This window comes from Mastigoproctus giganteus, chromosome 11, assembly GCF_048544385.1.
Source record: "Mastigoproctus giganteus isolate SK-2022 chromosome 11, ASM4854438v1, whole genome shotgun sequence".
NCBI lineage: Eukaryota > Metazoa > Arthropoda > Arachnida > Uropygi > Thelyphonidae > Mastigoproctus > Mastigoproctus giganteus.
In genome coordinates, this window is record NC_143585.1 from 173,275,857 (window position 1) to 173,303,710 (window position 27,854).

At 38.2% G+C, this 27,854-nt stretch overlaps 1 protein-coding gene across 1 annotated transcript in view; it reads right to left on the bottom strand.

Annotated features, from left to right (window-relative positions):
• The window catches only part of fws (Conserved oligomeric Golgi complex subunit 5 four way stop), a 372,604-nt gene that overhangs the window by 162,183 nt on the left and 182,567 nt on the right, over positions 1-27,854 (bottom strand). The window contains exons 10-11 of the mRNA XM_090384621.1: positions 21,054-21,228; positions 2,155-2,316 (exon numbers count right to left, since the gene is read on the bottom strand). Coding sequence (XP_090240747.1) covers positions 2,155-2,316; positions 21,054-21,228 — 337 coding nt within the window. The remainder of the gene's footprint in view (positions 1-2,154; positions 2,317-21,053; positions 21,229-27,854) is intronic.

Sequence of the window (27,854 nt, forward strand, 5' to 3'; positions counted from 1 at the left end):
ACCCGGGGTGGATGGGATCTATCCAGTTATATTAAAGGAGGCAGCAAAGAAGTAAGCAATTCCTTAGGCATAATTATGAGAGCTTCTTTGGACTCAGGGGAGGTACCCATAGATTGGAGATGTGTAAATGTGACCCCAATTCACAAAGGAGGATCAAAGGCTGACACAAGTAATTATAGACCTGTGAGTTTAACTTCTGTTCCAGGAAAATTAATGGAGGCACTTGTTAAAATATCACTGCAGGATCATCTGGACAAGACTTCAGTAATAGCTCGGACACAGCATGGTTTTGTTAAGGGAAAGTCTTGCCTGACCAATTTGATTGGTTACTATGATGCAGTCACAAAAGAACTGGATGCAGTTAATAACTTTGATATTATATATTTGGATCTTAGAAAGGCTTTTGATACTATTGCACATGGAAGACACAAATTGGAGTAGCGTGGCATTGGAGGCAAATTGCTGCTAGGGATAAAGGGATGGTTGAGGGGGAGAAGACAGTGTGGTAATCAATGGACACTGCTCATTCTGGACTAATGTTATTAGTGGAGTCCCTCAGGGTTCAGTGTTCGGTCCATTGTTGTTTTCTGTATTTATAAATGATATTTATGATGGTATAACAAGCTTAATGTCCAAGTTTGCAGATGATACAAAGGTTGGCAGGGTTGTTAAGGACACTACTGATGCTATGCTGCTGCAACAGGATCTAGTAAGGTTGAGCAGATGGGCTGAGAGGTGGAAAATGAAGTTTAACATTATTCCCTTGTATAAGGCAATGGTAAGGCCACACCTTGAGTACCGTATACAGGTCTGGAGGCCGCATTTCAAGAAGGATGTAGAGCTGCTGGAACGAGTACAGAGAAGGGCAACAAGATTAGTGAATGGAACAAAGGGTTGCTCTTACAAAGAAAGGCTTAAGTTTTGCAAATAACAGTGTCTGTAGACTAGGCACTGGCGAGGTGCATAAAGCCTTGAATGGTTTGAGTATGCTCAATGCTGATGGGATGCTTCGTCTTGCTCAGAATCACCTGAGAGGACATAAATTCAAATTGAGGAAAGACAGATGCAGGATAGATATGCGAAAATTTGCCTTTAGCCAGCGGGTAGTTGGTTGGTGGAACAGACTTCCATCCCTTGCGGTGGAAGTTGATAGCCTAAATAAGTTTAAGCCTCAGCTAGACAGGTATTTCAAACAAATGGAGGGGTGAAATGGGAGTGGTTTTTTTTTTTTTTTTTTGGCTGATGCTGTATAAGCTTGCTTTCTTGCATCATATGCCTCTACTAATGCTAAGGCTAAAAAGTGGGATTTACTCAAAGAGGTAACTACCATCAAATGAAGGGTTTTTGCTTTCGTAAAGGTGACTGTGGTGGTCTGAGACAGTATTTAAACTCTATATGGTGGGACCAACTGATGATGTTACCAACAGTAAATTCAAAATGGGAAGCATTCAAAGCATTAATCTTGGAAGCTACTAGGGTTTTCATAACAACTAAGAAATATTGTTCAAGATTTAGGCCTAAATGTATGTCAGATGAACAATTTAGACATGTGGCAGAGAAGGAAAATGCATGGGATACATATAAATTAACAGGTGACACAGAAGCCTATAATAGATATAAGCTGGTTTGTAACCAAGTCACAAAGGAGGTTAGGCAGGCAATGGCAGATTACGAGAAATCTTTGGCAAAGGATGCAAAGAACAACACCAAAGAGTTCTTTACTTATGTAAACTCTAGAAGAAAGGGGATGAATCAGATTAGTCCACTTGATATGATGGTTCAACTGTTGATGATCCTTCTCAGGTAGCTAATAAACTAAATGAATATTTTCCATCTACATTCACACATTAGGAGTTATTCAGGGAGGGTAATGCCAGAAGTGTATTAAACTCTGGCAGTAAGCTAGATAATCTTGTAAAAACTGAGATTAAAGTGGAGGAGAAATTGTTGAAGATAAACATAAGAAAGACACCTGGGGTGGATGGAATCTATCCAGTTATATTAAAGGAGGGAGCAAAGGAAGTAAACAAACCCTAATCCTATTATTCTTACATTTTATTTATTTTTTAGACATTCCTTTTTAACACTGCAACCTATTATTATTATATATATATATATATCTCCACTTTTACCATTAGTGAAGGAAAAATTTACCTGCATATTGTTTTTACAATTCCATCAATATCTTCCTCAGTTGGTGTATCTTGAATTCCACCTGCAAATGCCACATTTACAGCATCAAAAAGACGGGAGCGACATCGAAATAAGTATACTTTTTGAAAAGGTGCCACTGAATTTTCCAAAAATTCTTCTGGACTACGTTAAAAAAAAACAAAAAAAAAAAAAAAAAAAAAACAGTGATTATTTTTATTCAATATCCTTCAAACGTTTATTTCAAAATGAATTGATTCCATTTTTATTTTAAAAATGAAGCGTTTTTGATTAATCTTAATATATTAATAATAACTATACTGATATAAACTATAAATAAAAATTACACAGTGAAGTATTCAGCAGTAAAATGAAATATGGTTAAAAATTTTACTTATTTATCGAGCGATCCAATAACTTTTGCTAATATTTCTATACATTAAAATAATTTTCTGCCTAGTTAAACATTAATTTCAAAGAATAAATGCAAAGATTCTGGCATCTGCTGCTACTATTTTGATCAATATAAAACTACTCAAAGTAAAAAAACAATAAAGCTCATAATCTTATCACAAAAAATTTAAATTTACATCTAAGCAAAGAATAAAGCAAATGTGTGAGTCTCAGGCAATATATATATGCAAATATGCAACATATACATAATGCATCTACATATGTGAGCTGACAATCCTAGAGAGAATTAACAGTAATTCCTCCCAGCAATAGCTGCATGAAAAGAATGCATCAGAAATTTTGGAAAGTTCATTGCTAGATAAAAATAGGGAATATATTTTATAACTGTTAGCCCGAGAGTTTTTACTTTCCCTGAAATGATAATCTATCCATACTAATACCCAGTCAGCAATATTGTAAGGGAGCAACATCAAGCCCAATTTGTGTAACTGTGGGTATCTACTGCCAGCTGAAAGAACAGAGAGAATATGCCCATTGTAGCTAAACAAAAACGTGTATCCCAGGGAACGTGAAAATCTCTCATTCTAACTGTTTTCCTCTCCATAGCTGATGAGTAGCAAGATTAAAAACTCCCCCAAAGACTATCATAGCACATGGGCCAAAGAAGACGGTACATTCATGGCATATTGTCGAAACATAGCATACAGGGAGCCTGAAAGAATATTATCTAGGAATATGTCTAAAACTGCAGAAATTAAAGTACAATGAAAGAATTCTGCAAGCTAGGCTCTCTTCGCCAACCGCGATACCCAAAAGTTTTTACGACCGGGGTAATACAACGGAAATTGTGGGAGGTTGGCTAGGATGGGAAGCTAGCGTGAGAAAATGAGTAGGCGGGCATTTCATTAATATCTCCGACACTAGGATGCCAGGCAAAACACCCAGTGATGAGGGGATCCATTTGGGGGGGGGGAGTCATCCCTGGACCATCCGGGACAGGAAACTCGTGACTACCAGTGTTCAATGAGAGAACTTTGCTCTCAAAGACAAAGGAGAGCCCAAAGAATAAAAAGGGCCCAAAATGAAACCAAAGGGTCATTGGGGGTGTGGTCGCAGATCGCCATGGTCATTGTGATCTCCAGTGTGGCTCTTGTCCTCGCCTCAGTTGCCACTGCTTCTCATCCGAGCTCCTCCAGTAGCCGCCTGCATCACCCATTCGCCTAAGAAAGATAGAATTGCGAGGAACAGAGAAGACCGCTGCCAATGCCTCTACAGAAGGAAGCCCTGCAACAAGACTAGGGACAAATTCACCTAAATGGGTAAGCGAAGATCATTCCTAAGTATAAATGAACTTGTGTGAAACAGCCAAAATATATTCTAAATTCAATGCTACCTTTCTGAGTTTCTTTTATATATGGGGAAAGTAGAATTAAGTTAATAACATGGATTATTGTTCATGCCCTTGTATTACTTAGAGGAAGCCTATGAAATCGCAAGACCTTTGATTCTTATTTTTTTTTCTGTTTCAAAATGATTGCGCATAGATTGATGCATATTTTATTCGTCATATGTTTATGGCGTGAAAGTAGATTGTGTACATGACCTTTTTGTTTGTAATAAATAAATTGTTAAGTATTATTTGAATTGTTGTAATCCCTCTGCCAACATCTCAAACCACGCCAGGGTAAATAAACTTAGAAAATGGATTTTGCGGGATGGAAAGGTGCTAAGCGACCTTCTGATTAAAAACACAACACGCCTGTTGCTGCAGAAACTCAGGGCCCTAAAACCTCTGATTTCTAAGGGCTCACGTTATTGTCCTAACTGATTGCCTGAGTAAGGCAAGATAGACCCCCAAGAGAGAGAAAGAAAGCGAAAGAGAAGAGGAGAGGAGAGAAAGAGAGAGTGAAAGAGAGAGAAGAGTGAGGGTGGGGTCGTACAAGATGGTTTCCATGACCATGATGAAATATCAGTAATTTTTGGGGAATACTAAACCCTGGTAACAAAATGGTATCCGTCACTATGATTAAATAAAACGAGTTTAGCCGAAGTAAAACAAAGATTTAAAATAATCCCGTTATCAATATATTACTGGTACTGGAATGAAGTTTTGTCCGAACATGAGTTCAGGTTCAGGGTGAAGGTTTTGTTTGCGACAAAAGTATATGCAGGCAGTCTTCTGAGGAGAGAAGCAGAAACAATTAGCCATAGCCCAAGAGTTTATGTGGTCAATGGCACACTGCAATTAACTTTCAATGACCTTTCTCATATTGCATGAGAAATTAACTTTCTCATATTGTATGACTGTGAAAAGATGCTAAAGTCGTCTACAAATAGGGCACTGTCTATGGTTGGAGAGAGTTGTCAGCAATAGAGTTAACTTTGATAGCAAAAAGCATGACACATAGAACTGATCCTTGTGAAACTCTCTCATGGAAAAAAACTGATGGATAGAGTGGTTGGGGTTGGAATGATGACACAAGGGACTATTTAGCCAAACTGTGTGTGTGTGTGTGTTCATAGTGTATTTAATATATCAGATCTATTAAATTATATTCATGCATATATGTCAATATACTTCAAGAAGATGAAGGGATTTTCTATGTTGGCATAATTTCCAAAAGAAATGGGTCAAAGTGTGAGCTTCATTCGATTTGTAAAATGGGCAAAGAAGCGGAGGGACGAGTAAAAAGAAGAGTCTACAAGAAACTGACGGATCGTGAGTTGTGTGACAGTATGTGCACTGGGGTCAATTTTCCCCCGAAAATAAAAAGAGGTGTGTAAGATGAGAGTGCCCAATTCTGTCTTGCCAATACCTGTTTTATCTGAATCTGGAGAACCACAATTTTGGATCTTGTTTTATTTGGTAGTTTGTCGTTCATATCACTTTTCCAGATTTAATTCGTATTACTTTCTTAACTAACAGCATAATTCCTCCTCCCTTCCTATCCTGTCTATTCTTTCTGTACACATTGTACTCCCTAAATTCCAATTCTGCATTCCTTATATCTGTGTGACACCACGTCTCTAACATTCCAATAATATCTGCCTTTGATGTCTTCACCAGAACTACCAATTCATCAAATTTATTTACTATACTCCTAGCATTGGTGTACATGCAAGTATACATGAAACTGTTCTTACCCTTAGTTACTCTAAGACAGCCCATGTATTTACTTGGAATCATTTCATGATTCCCAGCTGTTCCTGAAATCCCCAGCAATTTGCTTACCAGTCTGTTGCTCAATCCAATAGAAACAATGCAAAAATTATTTCCACCTCTGCCTGCAGCTACTGTTCATCTATTAATCTGTGAAGCCCCCCAAGCTAGCAGTTTTCTGACCCACATAACATTGCCTCAATAGCATCAGCAAATATTCTTGCACCCTTTCTATTTAAGTGTACCCCATCCTTCTAAAAAGCAATTTCTCCTGTTAACAACAAACCATGCTGATAAAAAAAATTCTACTCCATAAACCTTGCACAATCTAATCCAGGGGTGAATTGGTTGACAAAGCTTTCATCATATAATCCCTCCTATCATGTATGGGTAAGACTGTAGACACTTTCGAATTTTTTAACATTGACCTGCACTGGTTAAGGAAATCCGTAGATAAACTACACTTAATGTCATTAGTGCTAACATGTACAACAATATCATCTTTTGTGCCCTTAAAAGATGATATCTGTTTTATAACATCATCAACTTTTGCCCTGTCAGACATACTCTGGTCTAATTCTACCTATCCATTTTACAGAATATATGACAATTGAGTTACTGACAATAACTCCTGTGGGACCAGCACATTCTGCCCTGAAGATTGCCGATGTGGGTGCACAAGAGTGAGCTCTGGCATTGCATTGGGCAGCTGAGAGCTTGATGTGCCCCCCCATTTTAATTCCTTTAAGGGCATCTACAGACACTTCAAACTTTCATCGACGCCCATCAGAATACTGAGTTGGCACTTAATTTCTTGATACTCTCTGCACCTAGCATACACAAAGACATCCTCCATGGCTAGATCATGTCCTGTTCCAGAAAGTCTGCAAACATTTCACATTTTGCACATTTTATTACACTGTGATTCATTGGAGAATCACCCAAATCAGTTCTCCCACAAGTCACAGCAGTCAGACTACTTTGTGCCCGTTGCTTTGCTGCTCTAGTCTGGGTCATAATTTTTCATTTATCACAATTTAATTAACAAAGAAAATTAATAAGATTTATAAATTTAATTGATTAATTGACAATACTATACTAAGCTAACAGATTAGATTCCTAAAACAATGCTATGTATTACGCTATCTAGTTTTACGTTATGCCTTACACTATCAAGTTCGAGTGTGTGGTGTTATGGAGGTTTAATGGCGCATAAGCTGCTGAGACTATAGTGCGCCTATTCATAGGAAACTGCTAAAAATAAATTTTTGTTGTAATAACTTGATTTTTGTTACAGTGATCTTTCAGAATTTATGATATAGTCCAATTTTTTTCAGGAAAGAGAAAAATTCATTGATATTTGCTTTCTCGCCAGTAATGTCATTTAGTGTCATCGGTTCTCACAGATTTCTAAGGGAAGACAGGACGGATGTTCTGTCTTGTTGATACTGTGGGCAGTCAATTAGAATATGTTTCACTGATAACTGTGTTAAACATATCAAGTTCGAGATACATGTTACGCTATCAAGTTTTACATTATAAATTACGCTATCAAATTCATGATATATGTTATGCTATTCCGTATATCAATCTAATATACTACAACAATGCCGGCAAGTTTCAAATGGTACAAAATTCCACCGATGCTAGTAACCTACAAAATCTTTATCTAAATTCAAAATAAACTAAGTAGTCCTGGTTACGCTACTTAGTTCACATGGATGCTCTCGTTCCCAACTCAAGTTGTTTTAACATTATGTAGTAGATGTCATCTGGACCAGTAGCTCTACTGAATGATTTATTGAGCAACCTTAAAAATCCTCTTAATATGAATGGCTGGTTGTATGTGTAAAACTATCGCAGAAAAATTAATGTTATACTGTTGTGCAAAGTCTTTAATTCGTTGAAAGATATACTGGCAAATGATTTCGCTAAGGCATTTGCTATTTCTTGTGGTGAGGAAAACTTCTTCCCTTTCTAGTTTAGTACTCAAGCTGGGGACTGAATCTATTAATTAATTAAGCAATTGTATTTTTCTCTAGATGATTCTGCTGTCCATGTCCTTGTTTATTAACAGGAGGAAGAGATTGCTTCTACAGAGATGGGATAAAATTAAATAGAAAGGCTGCAAGAATATTTGCTGATGCTATCGAGGCAGTGTTGGGTGGGTCAGAAAACTGCTAGCTTGGATGGTGATTAACAGACTAACAGATTAACAGTAGCCGAAGGCAAAGGTGGAAGTGAGTCTTGTACTGCTTCTATTGGAATGAGTATCAGCCTGGAAAGCAAGTTCCTGGATATTTCAGGAAATGCTGTGAGTCATGCAACCAGTAAATACATGGGCTGTGTTAGAGTAACTAAGAGTAAGAACAGCTGCATGTACATTAATGCTAGGAGCATAAATAAATTTCATGAATTGAAGTGCTGGTAAAGACATGAAAGGCGTATACTGATGGGATATCAGAGACGTGATGTCACACAGTTATATAAGGAATGCAGAATTGGAATTTGGGGAGTACAATTTGTACAGAAATGATAAACAGGATAGAAAGGGAGGAGGGGGTTATTGTTATTTGGTTTTTAGGAGCATTAGCAACTAAGGCCATATTGCTCGAGGATATGCGGTGGTCATTCCCGACCTTTCCGCATCCTCCGTATTTGGTGGTGACGGGCTCGAACCCCAGTCTAATCAAGAAGAGTGTGTTACGCACTGCTGCTGCTCCTTCCCACCTGGCTACGGAGGCGCCTGGAGGGGGTTATGCTTTAGTTAATAAACACATAAAATCTAAGGAAGTGCATCCAATTGACACAGATGGATGATACGGCAATGCTGAGTAATTCTGGTGTGACATTAGCACTGAGAAAGCAAATATGAGGGTAGGAGTTTGTTTTAGGCCTAATGACTCTGAGGAGTAATAATGAACAGAAATAATGAATACAGAAACAGAGTGGGCCAGTAAATGAGAGTGTCTTATAAAGTGGGGAAATTAACTTCCCAATTATAGACTGTAACTTTTGAGTTGGTGACTCGCACACTAGCAAAGCTTTTGTAGATTTACTGGATCATTGTTTTCTACAGCAGCATGTTCGGGAGGCAACTAGAAGGAGTAATATTCTTGATCTGATTATCAGTAGTGATTCTTCATGCATTAAGAATCTGCAGATAACGGAACCACTAGGTGGCAGTGATCACAGTGTGCTGAAGTGGGATTTACTTAAAGATGCAATTACCTGGTTTTCCGTTAAGAGGCCCACCCAAATATAAACCCATCTGGGCCTATATTAGGATTTTGTTTTCCAAATAGAAGCCCATGGGCTTTTATTGGGGACAAATAATACGCACTTTCTCGTAACATACCGTATATCGGCACTCTGCGCATGTCCGAGATGTCATTGCAATAGATGTGAACTGTGCGTCTTTGCTTGTTGTCAGAATATTTAACAATAGAAATGGAAAATAAAAAGTCTAATAAACAAAAATCTTATACTATCTAGGAAAAACTACAGTTTGTGACATGTTTAAAAGCAGGGGAAAGTCAAAATTCAATATCGCAACAAACAGGCATTAACAGGTTAAAGATGCATTGCAGGATCATCTAGACAAGACTGCAGCAATAATTCAGACACAGCATGGGTTTGTTAAGGGAAAGTCTTGTCTGACAAATTTGATAGGATATTATGATGTGGTTACAAAGGAACTGGATGCAAAAAATAATTTTGATATCATATATTTGGAAAGCTTTTGACACTGTTGCACATGGAAGACTATTGTACAAATTGGAGCAGAATGGTATTAAGGGTAAGTTGCTATAATGGATAAAAGGATGGTCGAGTGTGAGAAGACAGAGGGTGGTAATTAACGGGTGCTGCTCTTCGTGGACTAATGTTATTAGTGGAGTCCCACAGGATTCGGTGTTGGGTCCACTGTTGTTTTGTATATCTATCAGTGATATTGATGAAGGTATATCAGGCTTAATGTCGAAGTTTTTGGCAGCGTTGTTAATGGCAGTGTGCTACTGCAACAGGATCTAGATAATTTGGGCAGATGGGCTAAGAAGTGGCAACTGAAGTTTAACCTTGACAAATTCAAAGTACTGCATATGGGTAGAAGTAACACGAGAGAAACGTACCAACTGGGTGGTACTACATTTAAGGTGGTAGAAAATGAAAAAGACCTGGGAGTAATTGTGCAGTCAGATATGAAGTTTTCTGAGCAATGCAGACAGGCTGCCAGGGCAGGTCATGGGGTTTTGTCAATGATATATAGGAATTTTGCTAGCAGGGAAAAGGAGGTGATTGTCCCTCTGTATAAGGCAATGGTCAGGCCACGTCTTGAGTACTGTGTACAGGTCTGGAGGCCTCATTTTAGGAAGGATGTAGATTTACTTGAGCATGTACAGAGAAGGGCAACAAGATTGGTGAGGGGAATGAAGGGATCCTCTTACCAAGAGAGGCTTAAGTTCTGCAAATTGCGGTGGCTGGAGACTAGGCACCTGTGCGGTGATCTGATTGAGTTGTATAAGGCCTTGAATGGGTTTAGTACACTGAATTCTGATGGGATCCTTCCACTTGTTCAGATTACGAACCTAAGGAGGGGATAAATTCAAATTAAGAAAGGACAGATGAAGAATAGATGTGCGGAAATTTGCCTTTAGCCAGCGATTGGTTAATTGCTTGAATAAATTTAAGGAGGAACTGGACAGGCATTTGGAGGGAATGGTGTGAATTTTTTTTTTTTTGGCTGATGCTGCGTAAGCTCATACACTTGCTTTCTTGCATCACATGCTACTACTACAACAGGAAAAATCTTCGCCATTGGTTGCAACAAGAAGCAGAATTATTGAAGCTGGTTAAAAAACGTAAACACAAACGTCTTGAGGGTGCAGGAAGGAAGGTGTTTTATCCCGAAATTGAGAAAAAACTATTTGAATTTTTAAAAAAGGAACGAAATAACCACCGATCAGTTACCTATAACACATTGCAAAACTATATTTTCTCACCAGAATTTGGCCTTAAAATACCACCTGCTTTTAAAGTAAGCAACAAATTCCTATTTGGATGGACCAGGAGACATCGGATTACATCACGTAAAATAACTCATCATGGACAACTGGATAATCGTGATCCAAAGGAAACGCAGGAACATGTAAAGCAATACTTAATTCAAGTAAATAATGCTACAGCAGCAATGACAAGTGATCGTGTTTTTAATATGGATGAAACTCCATGTTACTTTGCCATGGCAAGAGATTGCACTCTTCACTTTGTTGGGAGCAAAAATATATGAGAAAGGAATGGGATAATTGGGTAAGAGAAGAACCTGCTGAATTTACTCCAAAAGGATATAGAAAAAGACCATCTTACCAAAAGATTGTTGAAATGGTTATTTCTGCCTGTAATACAATCCAATCACCAGCGACCAATATATTAAATCAAAAATTGCGAATTATCCTTGAAAACAATCATGGACTTGAAATTGAATCTGTTGATCTGGCTGCTAGTGATGGAAGTGAAAAAGAATTAATGGAATTGGATGAAGACGAAAACAACAATTCTTCCACTACTAACTCGGATTGCTCTGATACAACAGGTTCTGAATGAAAATTACTAATATAAATAATTCTCTTCTTGCAATTATTATTTGTCTAATATATTTATATTTTTTAAGATGATAAGAATAATTTTTAATTTTATACTGTTCTATTGTTGCAATATTTAAAATAAAAATAACCTTTCATTAATCAAATAAATATTATTTCAAAATAAACCTGTTTCTGTTAAGAAGCCCATGGACTTCTATTTAGGGACAACATGAGAACCTTAAAAATGCAAAAACCAAATACAAGCCCATGGGCTTCTTAACGGAAAAACCCGGTACCGTCAGGGGTAAAGGAAAGGGTTTTTGCTTTTGTGAAGGTGACTACAGTGGCCTCAGAGATATAAAAGTTCTACAGAGTGGGAATAACTGATGATGTTACCAACAGCAAATTCTAAATGGGAAGCATTCGAGGAAGTAATTTTGGAAGCTACTAGGCTTTCTGTACCAACTAAGAAAAACTGTTCTAGATTTAGGCCAAAATAAATGTCATATGAACTAATGAGACTCGTGAGAGAGAAGAAAAATGCATGGGATGCATATAAATTATCAGGTAGATACAAGCTAGTCTGTATCTACCTGATAATTTATATGTATCTACCTTGTATCTATCTATGGTAGATACAAGCTAGTCTGTAATCAAGTCGCAAAGGAGGTTAGGCAAGCAAAGGCAAAGGGTTCAAAGAAAAACAGCAAAGACTTCTTTACTTATATAATCTCTAGAAGGAAGGGGATGAATCATATTGGTCCACTTGATATCTATGGTTTGACTGTAGATGATCATTCGCAGATAGCTGCCAAAGTAAATGACTATTTTGTATCTACATTCACACATGAGGAGTTATTCAAAGAGGAGAGCATAAGATGTTTATAAAACTCTAACAGGGAGTTAAATGATTTTGTAATAACTGAGAGCAAAGTGCAGGAGAAATTGTTGAAGTTAAACATAAGAAAGCTACTGGGGTAGATGGGATCTATCCAGTTTTATTAAAGGAGGATGGCAAAGGAAGTAAGCAAACCATTAGCCATAATTATGAGAGCATCCTTGGATTTGGTGGAAGTCCCCCACAGACTGGAGATAATGCAAATGTATCTTCAATTCACAAAGAGGATCAAAGGGTGACATGAGGATTACAGACCTGTTAGTTTGACCTTTGTTCCAGGGAAAATAATGGAGTCACTGGTTGAAGAACTGCATGATCATCTAGACAAGACTGCAGTAATAATTCAGACACAGAAAGTTTGGTTAGGGAAAGTCTTGTCTGACCAATTTGATTGGATACTATGACAAGGTAACAAACGAACTGGATGCGAAAAATAATTTTGATATCAAATACTTGGATTTAAGGAAAGTTTTTGATACTGTTTCACAATGAAGACTACTGTACAAATTGGAGCAGTATGGCATTAAGGGCAAGTTGCTACAATGGATAATAGATGGTTGAGTGGGAGAAGACAGAGTGGTAATCAATGGATACTGTTATACATGGACTAATATTATCAGTGGTGTTCCACTCAGGGTTCGGTGTTGGGCCCATTGTTGTTTTGTATATTTATCAATGATATTGATGAAAGTATACCTAGCTTGATGTCAAAATTTGCAAATGATAGAAAGGTTAGGAGGGTTGTTAATAACAGTAATGAAAGTATGCTGCTAAAACAGGATCTGGAGAAGTTGGGAAGATGGGGTGAGAAGTGGCAACTGAATTTTAACATTGACAAGTGCAAAGTACTGCATATGGGTAACAGTAGCTGCAGAGAAATGTACCAGCTGTGTGGTGTTACACTCTGGGTAGTGGAGAATGAAAGCAACTTTGGGGTAATTGTGCATTTACATATGAAGTTTTCTGAGCAGTGCAGACAGGCTGCCAGATTAGGTCATGGGGTCTTGTCAAGGATACACAGGAATTTTGCAAACATTGATAAGGAGATGATTATTAGCATTATCATTATGCTAATGCTAATAATCAAAGGCCTAAGTTCTGCAAATTGCAGGTCCTTGAAACTAGGCTCCTGCAAGGTGGTCTGATCGAGGTGTATAAGGCCTTGAATATATTGAGCAGACTCAATCCTGATGGGAGTCTTCCTCTTGCTCAGATTACAAACCTGAGAGGGCATAGATTCAAAATGAGGAAAGACAGTCGAAGAATAGATGTGTGGAAATTTGCCTTTATTCAGTGGGTAGTTGATTGCGGGAACAAACTTCTATCTGTTGTGGAAGTTGATAGCTTAAATAAATTCAAGGCACAACTAAACGAACATTTGAAATGAATGGATCAGTGAAATGGGAATGTTTTTTTTTTTTTTTTTAGTATTAGCATTAGCCTCTACTAATGCTAATACTAAAAGAAAATCCTGATTCTGTCAGTAATTACTGTGTCTGCATTTCAACAGAAAAGATTTTGGTATTGCAGAAGTAGCAGCTTGTAATATTTGAATAGTTATATGTTTTTTTACATTATCTATGGGCTGGGATTGCACTATTTCATCATCAAATTGTACATGAGAGGCATATTTGTTCCAGTGTGCCCTATGAAATTCCAGTTGGAGCAATGCAGTGAAGGTGAGTTTACCTGTGTTTTCAGCTTGCAGATGATCACCTTATTTAGTGGATTTTTAAGAACAGACCACTCCATATTGGTATGCACGGAAAACAGATTGACAGGTCTAAAGCACTTATGGGTCCTGTTGAAAAATGAATATAGATAGGTTCACACCACCAGTGTGCAAAAGGGCAAGTTGATAAGAATCAAGAAAAAGTGATTTATTAGTTTACATCGTTTGTTGACTGTTGGAGACCCGCACTGAGGATGATGTGCACTGAAGTCTCCAAGTAAGAAGAATGGAGATGGCAGCTGGTCTATTAGATTTTCTAGGTCATCTGAAGAGAATTAGAAATTAGCAAGGATATATATATATATATAAAAATGCTATTGTAAGAGTGATGACAATTAAAGCATGCACTACAACTACTTCAAAAGGAGTCTGAAGATCAATATGTTTCAACAGAACACTCTAACAATAACCTTCACCCCTCTATGGGCTGTCAAGTCAATACTCCTATCTTGTCTGAAGATATTGTAATTTTTAATGGTAGGACACACTTGTGAATTAAAATAAGTTTCCTGTAGAGACATGCCTGTTGTTCATAGCAGTCGATGAGATTATGTAAATCATCTTTTGTATTGCGAAAGCTTCTTCAATTCCATTGAAGCATTCTTTCCATTAAGAAGTTTTGTTGGTTTTTTTTTTTTTTTCTGACTGCTTTTTAGTTGTAAAATGTAATTTGTAACATGTTTGTATCAATCTACTTTCACTTTGTCTCTCTTTGGACGGAATGGACATGTCACATTCATCTCATTGGTCGCATGAAGGTCTAATATTCCATCATCAATCATTCTGTTGATCAATATCCATTTTGTTTGAAACCAGTGATTTCAGTACAATGGTTTCTGTCACTTTTGGTTTTGCTGTTGGAAACTCAGCTGGAATGATAATTGGGGTATTACTGGGTTCTTCGGTTTTTTGTTGTGAAGGACACTGTTTGGAAGCAACAAACATGGAACATGCCAATAAGGGGTAGAAATGTACAGTTTCGCTCTGTTTTGATTATTTGTCTTCTTGCCTCTGAATATGTACTTTGTTCTTGACTTTATTTTCCTTGCTTCCATAGTTCATATATTTTGAAGAAAGCTGGGCATTACCCTTACAATTTGGGCAATGAGAAGTCACAACAGTGCATTCAGATTGATTGTGCTCCTTTCACCACAATTGGGGCATACTGCCTCACCTAAACATTCAGTTTGGGAGTGTCCATATTTTTGGCACTTGTAGCACCCAATTGGGTCTGGATGCAAGGACGGACACAGCAATAGAGATAACCTACTTTAACAGATGTTGGTAGGAGGGGAGAGCTAGAAGTGAGAATTATGTTCCATGCGAGAAAAAGAATACCATCTTTCTGAGTCATGATTCTACTTAATATAATTCCTTTCATGCACCGACCAAGTGAAAAGAACTTTAATACAAAGCAAGAGAGTAACAGACAATCAAGAAATAACATAATAAATTTAGCACAAAGAACACAGCAATAGTAGCTTTTGGCTACTGAATATAGCCGTTATCAACTAACTGAGCGCTGGAAAGTGGTGGTTTTTATGTGTGTAGATGACCTTCAAGTACACAAGCACGTGAGGTCAAGGAGGAGGGGTAATTTTGGGGGGGGTGAAGGGTGATTAGGGCAAGAAAGACAGCAGACTAGGCATGGGGGAGAAGGAAGAGAGAGGGTTGAGGTAGGTGTATGGTGATGGTGACTGCCAAGCTTGCAGGTTATGAGAGTCTGAAATACAGGTTGTATGCAGGTGGCACAGTCCCTATTAATTGTAGTTCTGGTGATGCTGATATGTGCCAATTCTAACCATGATGGATCCTGAAATTGTGTGAAAAGATAATGATTGTGCTTCATGATCCTTTTCACATAGCAGTCGCATCCTTCATGATCCTTTTCACATTATTTAGATGACTCTCTGTTCACATAGCACTTGGACTATTGCCTTCTCTGATATAGTCAATAAGTCACAATTTCGCAATTACTCCGTTCAAGGAGTTTATGATGGCATGGGAGTAACTTTTATTGGTTGTCTGCCAAAAGTAGTCAGCTGTAATAACTTTGCAGAAAGTTGGGGCTTCGTGGTCTTTACCAGAATATCACCAGACTGGAGTCAGCTTACTGTTTTCATGCAGCAGACTCTATACATTTCTGCACAAGAAATGGCGATAACTTACTCGGAAGCTGGTCTGAAAAAGAAAGTGTAGAATGAGGAATGCTGGTATCTCCTCTTGAGGTGTTTTCAACCTCGTGGTTTCAGAAAAGTTATTTTTGTTGTCTTTTGTATCTAGTCTTGAGCTCAATAGCTCTAAAGTTGGAAACAGTGTTATCTATCTTTGTTCCTTTCAGCCGTGAGATAGTGGGTTTCTTCTCCTAGGTTACTGCCCTCGCCACGGGGAGTTGTCGTTGTTTGGTTTTTAGGAGCATTAGCAACTAAGGCCATATTGCTTCAGGGATATGCGGTGGTTGTTCCCTGACCTTTCCGCATCCTCCGTATTTGGTGGTCATGGGCTCGAACCCTGGTCTAATCAAGAAGCGTGTGCTACGCACTGCTGCTCCTGCCCATCTGACTACAGAGGCACCCCGCCACGGGGAGGCAGGAGCAATGTCACTAGAGCTGATCAAGCAGTGTGTGTGTGTGTGTGTGTGTGTGTGTTACGGGTGTTTAATGGCACATAAACTAATGGCCAGTGCACCCTCCACAGCTGTGTTAGGAAATAATTCAGAATTGAAGACATTTAAATTTCATTTTAGAAAAACTATTTAGAATCGATAGTACAGTCCAATTTTTTTTAAGAAGACAGAAAAGTTCCTTAACATTTGCCCGATTGCCAATAATATGCTCTAGTGATATCGGTTCTTGCAGTTTAGTCTGAGAAAGCAGAACTGATGTTTTGTCCTGGTGATATTGAGGACAGTCAATAAGAATATGCTTGACTGTTAGATGTACTGAGCAGTGTGGACACTGAGGAGGATCATCACCTGTGAGTAGATGGAGGTGGGTCAAATGAGTATGTCCTATTCTTGCCCATGCTAGTACTACTTCTTCCCTTCTAGTTGTTTGGATGCTTGAGTGCCAAAATTTTGGTTCCTGTTTCAACTGAAAAAGTTTGTTATTAGTCTGGGTATGCCATAGCACTTTCCACTGTTCGAGGCATGCTGCTTTTATGATGATATCAAGGTCAGAGGCTGGAATATGGACAGAGGTCAAATCTAACGTTGAGGGATTTTTTTGCCGATATATCCGCTGGTTCATTCCCCTTTATCCCTGATTAAGCAGTACAAAAAGTTAGTATGTTAGTTTAAAGGGAAAAAAAAGAAAGAAAGGTAGTTTCTTTTCTGAAACTTGCTTACAATTATTTGTAAGACTACGTTGCCTACAATTAATAGAAAACTAGGATAACTTTTACAACTGAACAAAACTTTGACAAAACGCTCTAGAAAACACTCGGAGGATCGTTTGATCACTATAACACTTGCACACCTGGGGCCTACATTTGTCAATATTAAAATTCAATTGCCACTTCTCAGCTCATTTGCCTAATTTATCTAGGTCTTTCACAGTAGTATATCACGATTACTGTGATTAACTACCCTGTCAACATTCGTATCATCTGTAAAATTAGACATGAAACTTGATTGCCTTCATTAATATCATTAAGAAATACTGAAAATTTGAATCATAGTTCCAGCATTTGAATAATGTTGTTGCATTTGCAATCTTTTCTCATAGATCAGAATAAACCTACTATGAAGAGCATTAAAGACACTGTTACCTCTTCAATTCAGTAAATATTTCATGCCTAGAATGCCAGTGGAGATCTTCACCATATCTTTCTTGACCTGAAATTTGCATTTGACTTTGTACAAATTATTCTTGCCTTACTCTAAAGATATTCTATGAGATATTGAACAAGATTCTGAATCTTCTCAAAAATATTTTGCACTTCAGGGTAAGTAAGCATAGTACAATCTGTAAAACAGTGGATGTTGGAATCTCACAAGGTGGAGCTCTCAACCCCCCCCCCCCCATTCTTTTCAGCAATATCTGTTCCACTATTCGTTCAAGTTACAGCTTTATCATATACTGCTGATATATGTTATATGCCATGCAAGGGCCATGTGGGCAACCCACAAGATGGACAAACTACATGTGATATACTAAACAGTCATCTAAACACTTTTTGTGTGTATGCCAAATTTTTTGACCTGTCAATAAATCCTGATAAATACCTTATTGTTACCCTGAGTTAGATGCTTTCTGCTGACAGAACCTTATCTTTATATCTGACTAACTTCTATTAATAGTATCAAATTTTTTGGAGTAACCTTCGATGTGAACCTGACCTACATACATGAACTTTTGCAAGTAGAGATAGGGACGTGATAATCCCATTATATAAGGCTTATGTTAGACCACACTTGGAATACTGAGTATGGAGACCGCACCTAAAGAAAGACATCGAGCTTCTTGAAAGGGTGCAAAGAAGGGTAACTCGCCTGGTGAGATCGGCAAAAAGGCGTCCTTATGAAGAAAGACTTCGATATGTGGGTTGCAGAGTTTGGAAACTAGACACCTTAGAGGAGATTTGATTGAGGTGTTTAAGGCTCTGAGAGGCATCAGTAAAATGAATGAGGACAAAATTTTCAAGATTATAAATGATGCTAGAACTAGGGGACATAAATTCAAGTTACGGGGGGAAATGTTTAGATTGGACTGCAGGAAGTTTTATTTTAGCCAGCGAGTTATAAATTACTGGAATAAGTTGCCTTCATGGGTGGTAGAGGCCAACAGTTTGGGGAAATTCAAAGGTCATCTGGATAGTACTTTCGGGTAAGGGAAGCGCATAGGATGATAGGTTTAATTTCCTTTTTATTTATTTTTTATTTTATTATTTTTTTATTTATTAATTATTATTATTTAGTTATTTATTTTATTTATTTATTTTTTTTTTTTTTTGTTTTTATCATTGTTTTGTTCGGATTTTTTTTTTTTTTTTTTTTTGGCTAGTGCAGCATAAGCCATAGGCTTTCTTGCACCATGCGGCCGTTACTAATACTAATACTAATACATGCCCAATATGAATCCCCCAAAGCCTTGAGTGTTCCTTGGAGTAAAGATAGATTTATGTAAAACCCACAAAGTAATTATCAGGAAATATTTCTTGCCAACTAACTTCAGCAGTGTGCTATTTTAAGCTGTTCAAATTTGGTCTGCCATATCTCCCTAAGCAGCCTAAAGAAACTATGTGGCCTAGAATGGGTACTGAAGTGGGCCAATGGGTGGGTTCACCAGGCTCACACCACAACTAAGGCTGAACTTTGTCCCTACCTTGGATATATGCTCATAATCTTCAGATGTGCTCATCCAAACACAATCACATAAAACATTTGGAACAGTGGAGAGATGGTTGCCAGGCGGCCACCTCCTTGTGCTCAAAGTTCCAAAGTCTACATAGCTTCAATAAACATTTCCCAAATATGACCCTGATGCTCAGCTCACTACACATTAACTTGGATCTTTGGTTGACTGACAAGTTTTATGTTGATGCCATTTTGGATTCTAAATGTAGAGAGTGGGTGTGTCAATGTCAGTCTTAACCAGGATAAGTTATTTTATTTTGCAATTACATTTATTTATCTCTTATTTTTATATATTTTATTATCATTATTTTGTGAAATTAATGTACCTAATGATATGACTAGCTTTTTGGATTCGGTAAGGTATATGCAGTTTATCTTTGTAGCACTGTTTTATCCATTTGTATATACAACTGTATATAAATGGATACAAGTGAGACATATCACAAGAAAAAACATCAACTGCCATGCAGCCAGGAAGTAAAACAGGAATGGAAATTTCATTAGGAAGTTATCTTTCTATACATTAAAAAAAGTTTTCCTCCAAGTGATATTTATTCGAGCCAATGCGAGAAGAGAACAAGGGATCTAACATTTGATGTTCCATTGTTAATGCTTTTTGTATATTAATGAATATTGTATTTTGTAAATACCGTAGTTTAGTATTTTGTAAATATTTTAGTCCTGCTCTTTTGGATGCAACATGAATATTCCTCGTATTATGGAACCGGAAGCAAAAGTCCTTTTCCTAAGTGACCTATATAAATGCAGATAAATAATTACATAGTGATACTGGCCGAAGTCCAGTACAGTATACACCGGCAGGTACTTCGATGAAAGCAAGGAAGATGGTGATAACTGACAGGTGAAGGCATCTCCCTCTTCTGATTGTTTTTGTTGTCGAGGTAGGGGCTTAGCTTAGGTAGGGTGTTTATACCTCCTTCCCGCTGTTTTAAAATGGGAAAATGAGTTCTCAATTTAAGAACAGTGGCAATCATGGGAAATAACACCCTAGGCATATCAACCTAGGAAGACAGTGGGCAGGGAAAGTAGTGGCATCTACCAATTCCTTCTTTGTTCCTGTCCGTTTGTCAAAATATGGGAGTCACAACTTGTCAATCACTGCTTTCCCACTGTTTTTCTTGCCGCCATGATGGAAACTAGATACCTGTTAGTTGATCTGACTGAGGTGTTTAAAGGCTTTGAGTAGATTGAGCAAGTTCAATGCTGATGGCATTTTTCTTCTTCTTGCTCAGACTACACATCAGAGGCATCAGCGGGTGGTTGATTGTTGGAAAAAACTTCTATCTGTTAAGGAAGTGGTTATTTTCAATAAATTCGAAATAACTAAACAAATTAATTGAAGTGAATGGTCAGGTGATGTGGGAGGGTTTTTTGGCTGATACTTTATAAGCTTTCTGTCTTGCATCGTATGCCACTCCAACTACTATTAATACTACTACTAATAATAATATTCAATATACTATTGACATAAATTACATACAGAAATGTAAGAAATTTTCAAATTATTTTAACTGTTTTTATCCAGCTTATTTTTCAAGAGTTGAAGGAAAATAAAAAAAGAACAACTTAGAATATTACAACAGAAGGTGCTAAACTACCATTCACAGAAATGGTTTTTAAACTTTTCTGAAATAATGATAATTATCAGATTATATGTCTAATGCTTGCAGCATACAAATCTCACAGTAAATGATCACATAAATAAAATATTAAAAATTTTATTAAAATTAAAAGCTCACGTAAAATTTTCGCATGACATGCTTTCTTTAGAAATGATTTCCTCTCCAGTTAAATTCACACTCCCGTCAGTAAGATCACTTGCAGTTAACATCTGAAGTCTTTTCCATAATGCATTAATAAGTCTAAGAAGTTTTGGATATTCTCCCTCAAATGCTTGTTTGATAAATCCACATTCTATATATATATATAAAAAAACATAAATAAATAACACACACACACACACAGGGGGGGGGGGGCGAAGTAGGTATAGAGTTTTTATTATGGAAAAAAACATGCTGATGATTACAAAGTTATGATTATTATATTATTACATTATTATTACAATAGCTTTATTAAGTCACAATAACGATGACATACAAATTGCAATTAAGTACAATCTCTTAAGTGCTCAAATTGTTTGTCTTCAGCATTTTTATTATTTTTTTTTATTATTATTAATGGCCATATGGTACAAGGAAGCTTGAGGCTTATGCTGCAACAGCCAAAAAAAAAAATTCCCAAGTTACCCCCTGAGAGAGAGAGAGAGAGAGAGAGAGAGAGAGAGAGAGAGAGAGAGAGAGAGAGAGAGAGAGAGAGAGAGAGAGAGAGAGAGAGAAGTAGAAAGGAATCACCAAGAAAGAGAAGAATGATGATATCCAGCTCAGGACCCTGGGTTTGCCAAGCCCATACTCACTAGATGTGAGCCCCCGGGATTTACACGTTCCTGTACTCTAGTTTCTACCCTCAAGCACACTTTGGCACAAAGGTCTTTATTGTTATCAATTTATTGGCATGCTTATCTTATGAATAGAATCATGTCATCAACAGTGCATGGTTTTCTTGAAAATGCTTTATCTTTGTTAACACCCCCAAAAAAAAAAAAAGTCCATTGGGGTGAGGTCTGGTGATCGTGGTGGCCATTCAACTGGCCCTTGTTGACCTATCCACTTATGGGGGAATTCTTGGTCAAGACAATCATGCACGGTTACAGCATAGTGGGGAGGAGCCCCAACTTGCTGAAAAAAGAAGACCTCATTAGCATGCTATCATTGTAATTCTGGTATAACAGTGTCCTTCAGCATGTTAAGATACAGGTGTTGGTTTACAGTTGTACTGAAAAAGATAGGTCCAATGACCCCCTTTACATGAAAGGCCCACCCAAACTGTAACCCCAGGTTGAATCAACTATTCTTCAATTGTTATATGGGGATTTTCTGCTGAACAATACACACAGTTGTGCCTATTAACAGCACCTGACAATTTAAAATTTGCTTTGTCAGACCAACAAAGTTTTCGAATGATGCTATCACCTTGTCTTTTTTCATTCAAAACTACCTCGCAGAATTGTAAACAGCGATCCAGATCATCCTCTGATAATCCATGAATTAATCTTGGCCGATACATTTTCAAACCTAAACTTTGCATCAGATGGCAAAATTAAAAAAGAGAGCTTATGGAACCGGAAGCAAAAGTCCTTTTCCTAAGTGACCTATATAAATGCAGATAAATAATTACATAGTGATACTGGCCGAAGTCCAGTACAGGACAACTACCAAATCAAATCAAAAATCAAACCCCGCGGGTTTGATTTTTGATTTGATTTGGTAGTTGTTGGCGCATCGGCTTCTGTGGCCATATTGCACCTCCCAAGGTTTTTGCAGTACTTTGATCCAAGCCCGAGGCGGGAATCGAACCCGCAACCTTTGGGTTGCCGGGCAGGTACTTTACCCACTCGGCTAGCCCAGTCAGCCCATTCCTGCGGGGAATGCTGAACTAACTAGAAGCTCTCTTTTTTAATTTTCGTGGGCTTTGAGTAAATGCCACAGCAATTAACATTTCATTTTCAGGGGTAGTAATATTGGCTGGTCGACCATTCTTTGCCGTATTACAGATAGACCCAGTCTAATCAAATTTATCGTATATTCATATTGAGGTAAACTTCTCTCATTCTAATTTGAATTTATGCCCTCTCAGGTGATTATTCTGAGCAAGAGGAAGAATCCCATCAGCATTGAGCATGCTCAAACCATTCAAGGCCTTATACACCTCTATCAGATCACCTCGCTGGTGCCTAGTCCCCAGACACTGTAATTTGCAAAACTTAAGCCTTTCTTCGTAAGAGCACACCTTTGTTCCATTCACTAATCTTGTTGCCCTTCTCTGTACTCGTTCCAGCATCTCTACATCCTTCTTGAAATGTAGAATTCCTAGAATACTGTATACAGGCCTCCAGACCTGTATACAGTATTCTAGGTGTGGCCTGACCATTGCCTTATACAAGGGAATAATCACCTCCTTATCCCTGCTAGAAAAATTCCTATATATCATCGACAATACACCATGAGCTACTCTTGCAGCCCATCTGCACTGCTCAGAAAACTTCATATCCGCCTGCACAACCACCCCCAGGTCCCTTTCATTCTCTACCACTGTCAGTGTAGTACCACAGAGTTGATACGTTGCTGTTTCCCATATGTAGTGCTTTACATTTGTCAATGTTAAACTTCATTTGCCACCTCTCAGCCCATCTATTCAACCTTTCCAAATCCTGTTGCAGTAGCATAGTGTCAGTAGTGTCCTTGACAACCCTGCCAACCTTCGTATCATCTGCAAACTTGGACATTAAGCTGGATATACCATCATCAATATCATTTATAAATACAGAAAACAATAATGGACCCAATACTGAACCCTGAGGGACTCCACTAATAACATTAGTCCACGATGAGCAGTGTCCATTGATTTCCACTCTCTGTCTTCTCCCCCTCAACCATCCCTTTATCCATAGCAGCAATTTGCCTCCAATGCCACACTGCTCTAATTTGGGCAGCAGTCTTCCATGTGAAACAGTATCAAAAGCCTTTCTAAGATCCAAGTATATAATATCAAAGTTATTCCCTGCATCCAGTTCTTTTGTGACTGCATCATAATATCCAATCAAATTGGTCAGGCAAGACTTGCCCTTAACAAAACCATGCTGTGTCTGAGCTATAACTGAAGTCTTGTCTAGATGATCCTGCAGTGCTTCTTTTACCAGTGCCTCCATTAATTTTCCAGGAACAGAAGTTAAACTAACAGGTCTATAATTACTTGTGTCGCCCTTTGATCCTCCTTTGTGAATTGGGGTCACATTTGCACATCTCCAGTCCATGGGTACTTCCCCTGGGTCCAAGGAAGCTCTCATAATTATGGCTAAGGGTTTGCTTACTTCCTTTGCTGCCTCCTTTAATATAACTGGATAGATCCCATCCACCCCAGGTGCCTTTCTTGTATTTATCTTCAACAATTTCTCCTCCACTTTACTCTCAGTTATTACAAGATTCTCTAGCTTACTGCCAGAGTTGAATACACCTCTGGCATTCCCCTCGCTGAATAACTCCTCGTGTGTGAATGTCGATGCAAAATATTCATTCAGTTTGTTAGCTACCTGAGCAGGTTCATCAACAGTTGACCCATCGATATTTATTTGAAAAATAAATCTGTGAACGGTAATAACAATTCTGTGTTAAATCATGTTCGTGGACTGTTATGTCGATTGCTCAAGACATATTTTTCGCACGCAGAGATGCAGAATGTGAGGCTCAAAGGCAAAAACTTCATAATATGCCCTATTAGACACCGGTGGATTATCATATGAACTTCCTTTACTTAATGGCAAACCATAATTGATAACCACTGATACTGACATGTCCGATGGTCTGGCTAATGGAGCCGTAGGAAAATTGGCATGTATTGAATATGACAAAGAGACATTGTATTAAACATCTTTGGTTGAAATTTCCAGGATCACCTGTTGTGGGTTGACCTGCTAGAACGAAGGCTCGTCAGTTTACTATGGCTAGAGAAATCGATTGACAAGGCATACCGATCGCAAGAACAAGTACGAGTGTTTCAACGAATAACAACAGAAGGTTCTTGGCTAAACAAAATCATTTTCCACTAGTACTAGCTTGTGCTATTACCATCCACAAATCTCACAGAGGTACTTTGAATCATTGAATTCATCCATTTTGTTTTACTTCCTTACATGGCTAAAGGAGCTGCACGCTACACTGCTACAACAATTTTCTCACAAAAACTGCAATCAAATACCAATGATGCTCAGTGGAGATTTCAACATTAATTTTGCAGATATTCAATCCAAACGGATTCTTTTCAGACTAATCCCCTTTAACTTCATCCGAGACAAAGATGTTTTCACATAAAATAAACATCTGTTGTATGTACAGAGTACACAACCTGCTTTTTTTTTCTCAGGCGCATAAAACTTCACAACACAAGATTGTCAATTTTATGTTCCACCAAGGAGTGGTGACATGTTTTTTAGATTTCCTTTTAGGTGAGTAACAGTTTGAGGAGAGTATTGTAAACAAGAGTAGCACAGTCAGCTGGAGGTATATTTTCAGATACTTCAGGAAGACAATAAAATTCGGAAATCAAAAATATTAGAGAATTTTTGCCAATTACCATTTCGCAAGGAAAAACGAGGTGGTGGAAGAATACCAGTAAGAAATGAAGAAATAGACTGAATCTGAAAGAAAATGGCAGAATGATCAGAGAAAGAGCAGAGCATTAAATCAATATTGAACTGACTACTGACCAATAGAAGAAGAACAAGAATAATGTAGATCAGGTTTGTTGAGAATATTAAGTCAATGCTGAAGGACAAAATCTTCAAGAAGACTTGGTTCTCTTCTTCTTCCAACCATTGTTGGAAGAAGAGAACCAAGTCACGGATTTGGTTTGGCTTGGGTTTTATTGGCGCATTAGCTACTGAGGCCATAGTGTGCCAAAACCAGGTCGTAAAAGTACAGAAATAAAATTTTAGTGACCTAAAAAAATGAGGAAATTATGTCACAGTATATATATTACAATAAAGGCATAAAAATTTATAAAATATAACAATAAATATAGCAATAAAATGCAATTTTAAATACAAGTATAAAGGTTAACTGCGCAAAAGACAAGTGGTCGCTGTCAGATAAAATCCGACTGAATGTGTAAGGCTCAGCCAGACGACTAAAATCTGTAAAATATAAAACACGCTCATATCTATAACGTGGACACTCAATTAAAATATGATAAATGGTTAAAGGGGTGCCACAATTCTCACACATAACACGGTCATCAGCCCTCAGCAGAAATGCATATGTAAGATGACTGTGTCCTATGCGGAGGTAAGCTAGAACAACTTCCTCTCTGTGGTTCCTGCGCAGACTAGACTGCCAGTGTCGGACGACAGGCTTTAGCTGATAGAGTTTGTTTGTGACTTGCTCACGCCAAGATTGTTGCCATTGGGAGAGTAATTTATTATGTATTAGCTGCCTATAGTCTGTATAGGGTCTAACAGGGAAAAAGTGTTTTGGGGTTCTGGTGATCTGGTCACAGCATCTGCCAGTTCATTTCCCCTGATCCCAATGTAGCTTGGAATCCAGCAGAAACGAATGTCAAAAGGACACTCAGACAGAGAGTGTAGCGTATGCTGAATCTGGGTCACAAATGGATGAGGATTATACCTCATCCCCGATAAAGCCTGCAGTGTACACCATACACCTTTGATACCTATGGGTTTTAATGTGGTCCAAGGCTAACTCTATAGCATACAACTCAGCTGTATATATGCTGCATTCTTGGTGAACCTTTCCAGATATAGAACGACCTGGAAAGGTAGCAGCAGATCTGACAGACAACTCTGACTTCAGGCCATCAGTGAAGACAGGCAAGAAGTCAGAATATTCAGCTCAGTGGGCAGCGTAGAGCTGTTGGTAGAGACAGAACGTGGAGTTATGGACTTACCCAAATTTTTAATGGAGAAGTCGCATGATGGTAAGAGAGAATGCCAGGGTGGAAGTGGTTGCCTCGGTGACTGGGCAACATTGTCTACCATGATGTCAAGTTCTCCGAGTAGCTCTTGGACACAGATACCAAAGGGCAGGTTGGCAGTATGATGAATGTATATAGGTTTTCCCATCATGGCTTGAAAATGGATGTCCATGTAGGGTTGTCTGGCAGGGATTTTAATTTAAAGGTACATTTTAAAGACAACTGCTTTCATTGAAATGGCAGTGGTGGTTCAGTTGCTTCAACATATAAACTCTGTACAGGGGATGTTCAAAATGCTCCAGTAGCAATATGGATGGCTTGGTGGTGAACTGGGTCCAGCCACCTAACTACGCGTTTCTAGCCAATGCGTACATTTCAAACCCATAGTCTAGTTTAGATCGGACAAGCACATGATAGCAGTTGAGTAAAGTGGAGCGGTCTGCTCCTCATTTATTGGAGGAGATAGTGCGGAGGAAATTCAACCCTCTCGTGCACTTCATCCGCAGTTGACGAATATATGGTAAAAATGTTAACTTCTTATTGAAAATGAGCCTCAAGAATTTTGTCTCTGGTGCTACTGGAATCCCATCAGACAATGTCTTGTCTGAGTTTAAGTTCTGGTTCAGGGTGAAGGTTCCGTTTGCGACAAAAGTGTATGCAGACAGTCTTCTGTGGCGAAAACCTAAAACCATTAACCACTGCCCAAGAGATGACGTGGTCAATGGCATGCTGCAATTGTCTTTCAAAAACCCTCATACTGAATGACTGCAAAAAGATGCTAAAGTCGTCTACAAAGAGGGCACTATTTATGGTTGGAGGATGTTGTTCAATTATAGAGTTACCTTGATAGCAAAAAGCGTAACACTTAAAACTGATCCTTGTGGAACTCCCTCTTCTTGGCAAAATGGCCGGGAGAAGATGGACCCTACATGAACTTGGAAAGACCTGTTTGCAAGGAAATTTTTAATAAAGAGGGCAACATGTCCCCTAAGACCAAA